This window comes from Eublepharis macularius, chromosome 2 (assembly GCF_028583425.1).
Source record: "Eublepharis macularius isolate TG4126 chromosome 2, MPM_Emac_v1.0, whole genome shotgun sequence".
Lineage (NCBI taxonomy): Eukaryota > Metazoa > Chordata > Lepidosauria > Squamata > Eublepharidae > Eublepharis > Eublepharis macularius.
Window position 1 is genome coordinate 146026038 of NC_072791.1, and position 11517 is coordinate 146037554.

At 44.3% G+C, this 11517-nt stretch overlaps 1 protein-coding gene across 1 annotated transcript; it reads right to left on the reverse strand.

The window, feature by feature from the left end:
* Positions 1-3675: 3675 nt before the first annotated feature.
* LOC129324776 (thymosin beta-15A homolog) lies at positions 3676-3974 on the reverse strand. The gene has a single exon (XM_054972172.1). The coding sequence runs from the start codon at positions 3909-3911 to the stop codon at positions 3774-3776; it is 138 nt and encodes a 45-aa protein (XP_054828147.1). The 5' UTR covers positions 3912-3974; the 3' UTR covers positions 3676-3773.
* Between the last annotated feature and the right edge of the window lie 7543 nt (positions 3975-11517).

Here is an 11517-nt window from a genome sequence, read left to right on the forward strand (position 1 = left end):
GAGGGGGAGGGAAGGATCAGTAATTCCCCTCCCCTCACCCAGCAGAACAACTCCCCAAAGGGACAAATCAGCGCTAAAGTGCCAGTCAAACTGTTCCCTTGCAGGGGATAGCAGCCAGGACGCCTCCGTGCCTCTGGAGCAGATGAGGCTGCTCATGAGACGCTGCTGCTGCCGCAATAAAGGAAAAGCAAAGCCAGGTAAGGAGGCACAAGGTGTTGCCCGCCTCTGCTGTCGCTGCTGATGCCTCGCTTGCCCCGGGCGTCCTCCATGCGAGGGACAGGGCAGGAGCTCTGGAACGCGCCTCCTACTCCGTCCAATCGCACGGAGCAACTGAAGCCGGTGGGGGTGGAGACGCCTACTACAGTGTCTGTCTCCACCCCCTCAGCAGATCCTGGATGCCTGGGAAGGAGGGAGGTCTGTCTCTTCCTCCTTCCGCGGGGGCAAACTTCAGCCCCCAGCTGAGCCTCTACAAGGCAGCTGGGAAGGGGCTGCATTCTCAGACAACTCTTTGCAAAAGAGCATGTTTGCTAGGAAGTGTTATCAGAGCCTCCATGCCTTGTTTGCTGGATGCTGGACTCCATGGGCTACTCATCTCATCCAACAGGACTCTTATGTGCTTACGGAAACATGTTCTTTTTACCAATAAAGCTGTGCAAATACTCCTTTGCCACAATCCAGCAGCAATAGTTGACCATGGCAGAATGTGAATAGAATGTATGTGGGTATATACCCAAATGCATATTCCCATCCACATTCTGTCCTTGATTGGTCATGCACAACTACACATGACAAAAACTGGATGCCCATTCCATTCCGAGTGAGGGTAAGAGGAAGAATTTCTTTGCCTTCAGTAACATTATCACATAGCCAGATCTCATGTGGTGCTGAGATTTCATCATGTTCCCTAATTGCCTGGGACCATACAGTGAAGAAGCCTTTCTTAGTAAAATAAAGATGGTACAGAAGCATCAGCAGACTGAAGGGTAATTGACTATGTGAAGTAGCCTAAGAAATGTGCAAAAGAATGGAAGTAGGAATTTTGTGTGTATGTGGGGGTGGGGGTAGATTTTCACACTGAAAATTGAATCTCTTGAACATTTGGTGATATATAAGTTGTAATATTTAGCACCTCAATTGTTTTGAGATCCCATTTCACACCTGACAACACTTACCTGCATAGAATCATAGAATTATAGGGTTGGAAGATACCTCTAGGGTCTAGGGTCATCTAGTCCAATCCCCATACTGCATAAAGGGTTTTTTTTAAGCATAGGAGAGAAAAAGAGTTTGTTTCCTACCTTGGTTATAAACCACAGAGTAATGCAGAAGCTAATTTCAAATAAATTTCTGTGGGGGAGAGAGCATGGTTGTTGTTTTAAGGACTTGCCTCTGTTGTAGCAGATAGTGAACAACAGACTACTCAATCTTCTTTGGTTTAGGGCTTGACCTAGGCCTAAATACTCAAAATACCCTGTATAGTAAAACTCAACAGAAGGCAGTTAAATTCTTTTTTTCAGAAAGGAGTCATGGTCACACATCTCATCTGAGCAGCCTGCATCCATCTGGACCTTCTGTGTGGAGGAGACAATCTGTGTAAAAACAGAAGTTGGAAAGAGGTGCCAAAAGTTATTTACAGGGCAATCAGCTTAAACAAGTGGAATGGTATTATGATATTTCATAGATAGATACTTAAGAAAAGATAAGTCTTTCATTAGGTACTACACAAGGATTTTGGTCATGTATGCAAAACCAAATAACATATATGGAAGTTTAAACAGACCTGTTTTAGGAGTGTTTAGAAAGAGGTGAAAGTTAAAGAGATTGTATACATTGGTAATTAATTTTATTTTGGACATCTGCATGCTTAAGAAAATTTGTGGTGTTGAGGCAGCCATATTGCAGTTCCTATTCATACTTGCTTAAAATTTCAAAATTGAGATACATTTCAAAACTATGGGGTCTGAAAAGTCACCCGTGCCATCCTATAAGAATTTATTAACTAGAGCTACCTTCAGTGTTCTGTGCTAATATGGCTTGTTCTGTAAGAAGCGACAACATTTGAAGAGGGGCTCCTTAACATGCTGTCAAGCTGGAAGCCTCATTATCTACCAGAGATACAAATGACCCTTCCTTCTTCCTTCCATAGTATGACGCTTCTCCTCAGTATATTGGATGTATATGGTTTCGGGTGAGTAGCTGTGTTGGTCTGTAGTAGAACAGCAAGATTTGGGTCCAGTAGCACCTTAGAGACTAACCAGATTTCCAAGGTGTGAGTTTTCAAGAGTCAAAGCTTCCTTCACCAGACACATGGAAAAAGGTAAGAATCTTTGAAATCCAGGTAGAGGGTTAGAGGAGTATTGCAATTAGATTGTCAGGAAGCTAGCTATAATACATGTTGTAATTAGGTTGATAGAACATAGGTGCAAAGTGCATTAAAAATGTTCTATAAAACCAGTGGGAGAACATTTCAATCTGCTAGGATGTTCCATTGCTGACCTCAAGTAGCAGAGAAATCTCCAAGGAAAATTATAACATGAGATTGTTGAAATTGAGTTTATTTGCAATTTTGGAACAAAGGATCCCCCAGCAGGGTTGCCAAGTACCCTTAACCCCCTCATGGGAGAGGGGGGAACTGGCACTTACCTTGGTGATCCTCCCACACATGCAATGATGTCACTTCCAGAAGTGACATCATCACACCCATGTGGCGTGTGCCCACTATGCGCTGGCCCCAGAGGTTTCTTGCCTCCTGGTCCCATTCCCTGGGAGCCTTTCCTCCTGCCATCCAGGTGAGGACCAGAGGATTCCTTGCCCCCCACCAGGAAATCTGACAGCTCTATTCCTCAAGGTTGAATTGGAACATAGGATTTTCTTTCATCACAGATGCTAATTTTACACACTTTGTGTCTATGTTCTAGTTGGTGTCTAAGGTGCTACTTGACCTGGATGTATACAATGTAGGTTTCCCCTTTTGCAGCACTGCTTGTGTGTATGCCTGCATATAAATAGACCTCATGTCCACAGCTTGGCACCCATGGGCGTCATTGCATCAGTGGACACTTTTCCTGGTGTCCACCAAGTGTTTGCAGAAAGTAGGTGGGGTCAGGCAGAGCATTTGCCCAGCAGGGCTTCTAATTGGTCACTGGAGATCTGATTGGCCAAGTAGATTTTTAAAAACATTACATTCAGCAGCCACTGCCACCACAGCACAAGAATCTTCACTGCATGACTACAGACAGCTGTATGTATGCAAGAAACTATTTTTAAACAATATGTTCATTTTAAAAGGCATCATGTTAAGCAGAGCTTTTGTTTTGAAATGTTTAAGTGTTATTATTAGGGTTGCGCATAACCATTTTGTGGATGGTTTCATCTCTCTCTTTTTTTTTTAATCACCAGGTTTTAATTTTCAAATAGAGCTGCAGAAACAATTAGTGAGCAAACACAGTGGATAGGTCCCAGCCCCTGAAACTGCCCCATCTAGCAAGATGGGGCAGGAAGGAGAGAGTCTGAGCCATGTGAACCTCCTTTTCTGCACCATCTGCTCTCCCCTCACTGAAACAGACAGCAACATCAGCACCAGAAGGGAGACGGAAGGTGGGCACGGGAGGAGGAGCCAGCTGTTGACAAGGCTTCAGAGGGATCCAAAGCAGTGAAGTCAGGATGGCTGTAATGAGAACTGCAGCATTTAGTACAATATACATTGTTTAAAAAAAATCAATGCAAACAGGAGTAAGGAAAAGAGAATGGGCACTTCCCATCAAGGGCCATCTCTATGATGTCTTCCCACATTCCTTCTCCTGTTCAATGGTCTCCTTGGAAGGAAGCATGTTCTTCTCTTCCGTGTTGGTTTTCTTCAGCTTCTTTTTGTTAAACTTCTCCACCTCAGACAGGTCCAGTTTGTCACACATGCTGACCACAGGAAGGCAAGCTGACACCTTGAGGACTGCAAGCACGTTGACCAAGACCCTTAACACTGCTCACACTCTGTGGATGGTTTCATCTCTTGTGGTAGCCATGTTGTGGTTTCACCCACCACCCTGGATCAGTTTCAGAGGTGGCTGCAGGCTTTAAAAGTTTGGCACAAACTCTCCTTTAGGAGTTGAGTCCCTTGTCCACTAGGTAGGCTAGCTTCCTGAGAGAAGTATATTATGATCAATGAGGAACCACCTGTCATAGTAGTGACCACTCAGTATCTACCCCTTGTGGCCTGTAATCTTAGAAAGGTCTGGCCTGGCTTTGTTTAAGTGTTGTTTGCTAAGAGAATTAGCTAAGCCTCAGTTGTTTGTGAGACTAAGGAGGCTAGATTGGCTAGAATAGACAGGTGCAGTCCACTTTTGCATGACTGAATGCTAACAATGGCCAGCTAGTTCTGCTATGGAATGGTGCAGTCTAGGTACAAGAGGACAAGCCTAGACAGACGACTCAGTAGGGCATGGTTGGCTCTTTAACTATTATTTTAAATATTTTAATCCAATCGAAATACCTGTAGACACGATATCTTCTTGTCAGGTCTTGATTTTTGTCTAATAGAAAGAGCCTCTGGTGCTCTCAAACTCTAAGTAAAGGAGGCTATTTCAAGGGAATTCCCCTCCCAAGCACACCTCTTCTACGCCTTGAACCTTCCCCTTTCTTCTCTCTGAGCCATTATAGGCTGCCTTCCAATTTCACCCAGACTTCTCCTGCCTCCCTTCAGTTCCATGAAAACCAAACTTTTGTTTCTTTATTTCTCTGGCCACTCTATCAAGAGCTGCCTTCATCATTCTTCTGACTTGCGTTCAGTGATCTGACCTTCAAGCTCTGTACTGCTACCCACTCCTGACCCTGAGCTCTTATTCAGTCCCCCCCTGCCACCCCATTGGTGGCTGTCTCCATGTACCTTCACATTAATACTGGATACATGTCTAGTGGACATGTGTACAGATCTCACAGGATAACACTGCTCTTCCAGACCAGTAAGATACAGAATCATTCTACCCTCTAAATGATCAGTCTTGCAGAATACCCAAGTAACATGGAAAGAAACCACCTTCTACTCCGATTGAAAATGAAATATATTTATTCTTCCTGTCTTCTTCTTTTCTCTTCCTGCTATATCAGTTGTTCACATAACCATATATCTGTCAATATAGTAATAAAGTGAGTCCTCTATGCATCCAGATGGGAGAGCAGGATAGCAAGATTACGGCCGTTTCCACACCACTTACCTTCATCCGGAACGCTGTGGAACGTTGTGAAAAAAACGCGGAAGATAGCATCTTCTCGTGCAAGTTTGTGTGACATCACGCAAAACTCGTGCAAGAAAATGCTATCTTCCACGTTTCTTTCGCAACGTTCTGCAGCGTTCTGGATGACAGTAAGTAGTGTGAAAACAGCCTCCCTTAAAATGGCAGATACCTTCTATCCCTGCAAGAAAATGGTGGACAATTAAAACAATCCTATCTCTTCCCAAAACTTATAGGTGGCAAAGATATATCTCTTTGCCAACTCAACAGCAGAGGCCAGCATACAGGTACTACTTCTAGAACTAACAAGGTTTAATCATTTGCTTCTTTCAGCCAACAGAAGGAGCTGCCATTGTTTTGAACCTGTAAATGGAGTCAGAGACTGAAGCATACACAGGAACCCCAAATTCTTCCCCCTCAACAGTCAAAGGAAAGTTGATGGATTTGGGGGAGAGATCTCCCCTGCAGTCTCCCTGCCAGGTCTTTAAATCTCAGTGTTATTTCTCAAGTGTTTTAAATCTATAGTGTCACAGTTGAGTCTCAGAAGATCAGCATGCTGAAAAGGGCTCATTTTTACTTGTAGGTCTTCCTGTCCTTTCTGCAATCATGTTATGAATCATCTCCACTATATTTATAGATTTGAGATACAAGAGGAAGCATTGTGAATGTGATAATTTGAATCTAGCCTTCTGCACTGAGAGGCAATACCAAACCGAAGACTTTTCCTCAGCAATTCCCACTGAGAAGGGAATAGTCCTTCCCTTCTAACAATAACTAGAACTGAGGTGGCAGTTTTGCTGTACCAATTTGATATGGAAGCAACAGACAAAATGACATGTAAAGAAAATAAAGGCAACAAAGAGCTGACAGTGGGCGTCTGCTCCAGAGGTTATTAAGGTGGCAGCAAAACAAGAGTGAAAACTCTCTAGAACAGCCATGAAATATGCCATTTCCATGGTGAATTTTAACAACACAGGCATCTGATGAACAGATTCAGCCAATCACATCACCCACAGGGCCTCCATTTTTTAAAAAAATAAGGAATCATGATGAGCCAGAAAGGGGATCTAAAAAGAGGATCAGTTCAACAAAGAGATTGTGATTGTAGCAGGAAAGATACTTTTTGAAAGGGATAATTTCTAAAGGCTGATAAACACTATCTTCTTCAAACTGGAGCGGATTCCCAACATTTTGTTGTACGGTGATTTACACAAGAGAATGTAAATCCAAGAATCAGTGTCAAATCCCGTGGCTACATCCCCAAATCAATCAGTGTACCAGGGCAGTTCACTGACTAAAAGTATAGCTGCTTGGCAGACATTTGCAACATGGCCATTTTTTTACTGCTGAAAATGGGACGGGCAGAGTGGAAGGGAGCAAAAGACTAAAGCCCCTCCTCCTGCCACACCACTCTCTGAAGCTGATTTGGGCCCCCAACCAAGTTTTAATGCGAGTCCCCAGACGATCAGAGGTGTAACAAGGCCTGGATGAATTAAAGCAGCCTCTGAAGGGAGAAAGTTTGAACATCAACATGCTCAAGTTGTGGATTTTAGACCAGAAGCCTCATCCATCTCTGTGTGCACATTTTGCCCTGAGGTATTTCTGGACAATTTCTAGATGTCTTGAGGGAACTGTTTTCCTAAATATAGATGCACATCTGTGTATTTGTGGGCTGGACCCTTTTCAATGAATGCCTATGAGTGCTCTGTTGGAGTTGCTCATTGATCAGTAATAGCCTTTAGGTCATATGGAACTAAAAACAAACAGATGGGTTCTAAGTGCAGTTTGGTATGAAGAATATTCTCTTCCATTTCTGGCAATCTGTGTTTCTGGGAAATGGGGAATAAGAAAGATTTTTTTAAAAATCAGCAAGATATAGAGCTGGAAGAATGCATTTTTATGTGCTTCCCTCACCTTGATCTGAGGGAATGTAGCATTATCAAGACAACAAGGAATTTGTTGTAATATCAACAGAGAACTAGAATAAGTGACCCACGGTCCAGAAAATCCCAGTTTGATAATAAATAAACTTGTAATGGGTATACAAGAAATCTGAATTGATATTGCATACCTTTTCTTCAACAAATCCTTGATGGAAATTGTGGAGAACCTTAGAATTATCCAAAGAGAAGAAACTATTTCACCTCTATTTCCCTTCCCCTCTCTTTTTCTGTTCTTATGAGATGTCTCATGGCACCCTTCTCCTCTCTTTTTCTGTTCTTATGAGATGTCTCATGGCAAAACCTTTGGGCTTGTTACAAAGCTAAACCAGGCAAGGATTCTTTTGATAGGGTTTCCTGAAACAGGGTATCAGAGTGTCATGGTGAGGAGTTTGGTGGAGACAGACTAGATTAAAGTGTATCTGCCTAGGTCCATGACCAACCTGACTAAAGTATAGAACCTTATCAGTGTCTTAGAAAAATTCTACAGGTTTTTGTTCTTGCTTCTTATAGGTGGATCTAGAAAGGACAGGAGGTAATCCTGTGTAGAACCCCACAGAATCCTCACAGAATCTTGTCCTTTCCTGATCCACCTATAAGAAGAAAGAACAAAAGTTTCATATTTGAGAATCTGATACTTAAGACAGTAGTCTTTGAACCGTCTTCTACTTACCTGTGAAAAGTTGCAAACATGACCAAAATCCTGTGAAAAGTTATACATATCTTCTCTGGAACACCATGGATCCATGCACCTATAAGAAAAAGAAAGACACATCAGAAGGTGTAGTTGGACTTATATATGAACTTGCCCAACGTTGCCCATATTTGAGTGAATGTACATTGAAAGGTATATTTTTGAATTGGGATATTACTCATATTTCTTTGGATATTGTACATATTCTGTACAAGATATTTATTGTTATCATAATAGTATATTCATTTAGCACTTGTTCACTTTACTTCAATACAAATTAATTAGTTTATTGTGTATAATATTCTCCTTCTCCTGAATTGTGGGTTCCCACTTTGTCTCATTGGGCCATCGAGGGCTGGCAGAAGGGCCACCCATCCTCACTTGACAGCCGCAGGCCCATTATGTAGCCTGTCCTTGAATGCATTGTTGGCCAGTTCCTTGTGGTTTGCCATTCCCCATTCGAGGCTGGCTTTTTAAAAAATGTGTCTTCCCCGAGAGGTTATACCCCCAGTCCCCTCCCCCCAGTTCCAACAAGCCAGTTGAAGTCAGCAAAAGTCCTAAAAAAGATGCAAAGCTTAATTTCCCAAGGTCGTTTCCCAGACTGATAACACCCCTCAGCAAAGCGTAACCAAGATACAGTGAAGGAAAGAAGCTACACTACAGGAAGAAAGCACCCCCCCCCCCAGTAGATATGCATTCACAGTTATGACAGGCAGGCTGGCTTGCCTGCATGACAGGGAGTAATGCAGGGTAGTGACAAGCTCAGCTCAGGAGCATGCTCACTCCCTGATGACAGGGGAACAACACAGAGGTGTACACCCAAGTGCGTTCCCACTTACTGTCATCTTACAATGCCCCCTCTCAGCTGGTGATATGAGGGGATGAGGGGGTAATTGGCTGGCAAGTGGGCCAGCTGATCAGGGATCCATGCCCTATGCAGTGCCAAGACTCTGATAGGCTCTGATAAGCTGTAAGCCATAAAGTTGTGGCCTTTTATCTCCAAAGGGGTCTCCGTGTTTCCTTCCTCCTCCCTAGCGTTCTCCCCTCAAGTTGGCAAAGCAACCTCTCACTCACCTACCCAGATTTTTTTCTATATTATTAGGATTTTTCTATAAACCTGGACTTTCCCAAGATTGCAAAAAACTATATCCTAGCTATGGGTGGCCCTGTTGTGTTGATTTTGTGATCACTGCATGGGGCCATACATGGTTGTTTCATATAAGGACAGCACTAATTTGTAGGATAAAGTGATGTTATATTGTCGAAGACTTTCACGGCTGGAGAATGATGGTTGTTGTGGATTTTCCGGGCTGTATAGCCGTGGTCTTGGCATTGTAGTTCCTGACGTTTTGCCAGCAGCTGTGGCTGGCATCTTCAGAGGTGTAGCACCAAAAGACAGAGATCTCTCATCTCTCATCTCTGTCTTTTGGTGCTACACCTCTGAAGATGCCAGCCACAGCTGCTGGCAAAACGTCAGGAACTACAATGCCAAGACCACGGCTATACAGCCCAGAAAATCCACAACAACCATCATAAAGTGATGTTGTTTTTTTGTGAAAATAAGGCACTTAGATGAATAGGAGCATGAGCTGCACTCTTCTAAACTGCACCACTTTCCCAAGCTCCTATTTACGTTTCTAACTACATTGCATGTGATATCTACAATCAGAATACCAAGTTAAGGCAGGAAAACTTCTCGGAAAATATTCTGATCTTAAACAAATGTATACATGAGGATTTTTTCCCTAAAGAAACAAAGCTAATAAGGAATCAAAAAATGAGTTGCTCATTAAGGAAAGCTCTATTGCAGAGGTCAAAAAATACAGGAATAAATTAAGAATTGCTAAAGGATTAAAGGATTCTGGATACAGGCCAGACAACTATTATTGACAGCAAGCAGTTTTTAAGTTCCATCAATAAAAAGAAAGCATTAAACAGAATAAGTGAGATGGCGCTTATTGAGATTGCAATAGCATAGGTATAGCACAAATACCTAATGCATACTTTGGCCTCAGTTTTTCATAAAGATATTGACAACAGTCGCACTGGAAGAACAGCTGATGTAAAGAAGCATAAAGGGTGTGGAAGATAATGTTTCTGACTTTGAAGCAAACACAGGTAACCTAATCCTCTGCATTTTTCCATGCAAGTCCTACTGAATTTAATGGGACTTAATCTTAACATATTGTGTAAAGGTTTGTTTGTGGCCTTAATAAAATTGACTCTCAATCGTCAGCTATCCTCCAGGTGTGAACATTAGATATTCACATGAAGAAAAAGATCTATGTGCACAAATTACAATAAATTTATTCTACAATGAAAATAAATGGCTTTGTTATACCTATATTTCAGAAACAGAATAAAAGTTCTAACAACCCAATCCTAAGAGGGGCGGGGAAAGTGAATAGGAACCGAACTAAGGCTTGCAACAGCGTATCTGGTCGTTACGCCCACATAAGTGGCCCTCCGCCTGCGCCGGGACACGGCGCTGCCCCGCCAGCGGGCCGGCACCGGCGCAAGCCTCAGACGGCCAGGCGGAGGCAGAGGAGCGGCGTAGAGCCCCACGCTGGCACAGGGGGGGGGAAGAGGGCGGGGACAGAGTTAGTCTGCTCCCTAAGCCCCTCCAGAAGTGGGAACACCCACAGCAGCGCAAAAATGCTACGCCACGGAAGAAGGCGTAGCCCATAGGCGCCCATGGATTGGCGAAAATCCAGCCCCCTCTCCGAGCGCCCCGCCCCGCCCCCGTGGCCCGAAGGAGCATAGGATGAGAACTCTCCCGGGGACCAATCAGTGTGCATGCCCAGTGTGGACAAGCCCCCCTCCCCCCACCCAATCATCTGTGACCGCGCCCTACAAAACATCCGGCCAGCGCTGCCCAAACCCCTCAGGTAAGTGAGCACTTGGCCGGAGGCTCTGTCCCTCTGTCCGTGTGCTGCATGGCGTTGCCTCTTTGAACACCAAACGGGGGCGAGGGCATTCACGGTGACAGGCACGGAATGCACTCGGGGGACTTTATGAAAAAGTGTGGAAACTTCCCCTAAAAGGGAAGGAGTGCAAATGTCTGGCTAACTCCCTTTTTCCCCTGGCAGGAAGAACGACTCAACATCTAATTGGACTCATGCAAGCTAGTTGCCTCTAACTAAGCACAAACAAATTAACCCTTCCGTGACAGAAGGGAAAGACACATGGCGAACTAACTGCAGCCTCTCCTGTTTCCTTGCATGTATCCTGACCCTGGAGTTCCCGCCTGGTGATGAGTGATGGAGCGCTGACAGGTGAGGAGGAGGTGAAGGAGGTAGGGGAGGGGGGGCCTGTTCCGCAGATTAGTGCAAACTGCTCATTCAACTGAACCGCTCACTTGCCGTTTCGGGTGAGGCCCAGCAGGGGTGGGGGGTGATCATGGCCGCCCCTGGCCGCCCCAGAGGCAGGCACCCTGAAAACCACTTGTAACCAGGTGTTTGTAATGACCAGCTCATTCCCTTGATAAAGGTAAAGGCTTGCCAAGGCCGAGTACATCCTCGCCAAACCGTCGTGCATCAGCTGGTTGCTGCTGCCCTCGACTATGTGCATCCTCCCAGATGGCGGAGTGTGGGGCTTGTCTCTCCAGTGGAATGAGGCAAAGCCCACATGTGTCTTTTTCTCCTGCAGGCACGTCCAG

Coding starts and splice junctions, on each gene's coding strand:
- LOC129324776 (XM_054972172.1), bottom strand. CDS start 3,911: ATGTGTGACAAACTGGACCTGTCTGAGGTGGAGAAGTTTAACAAAAAG.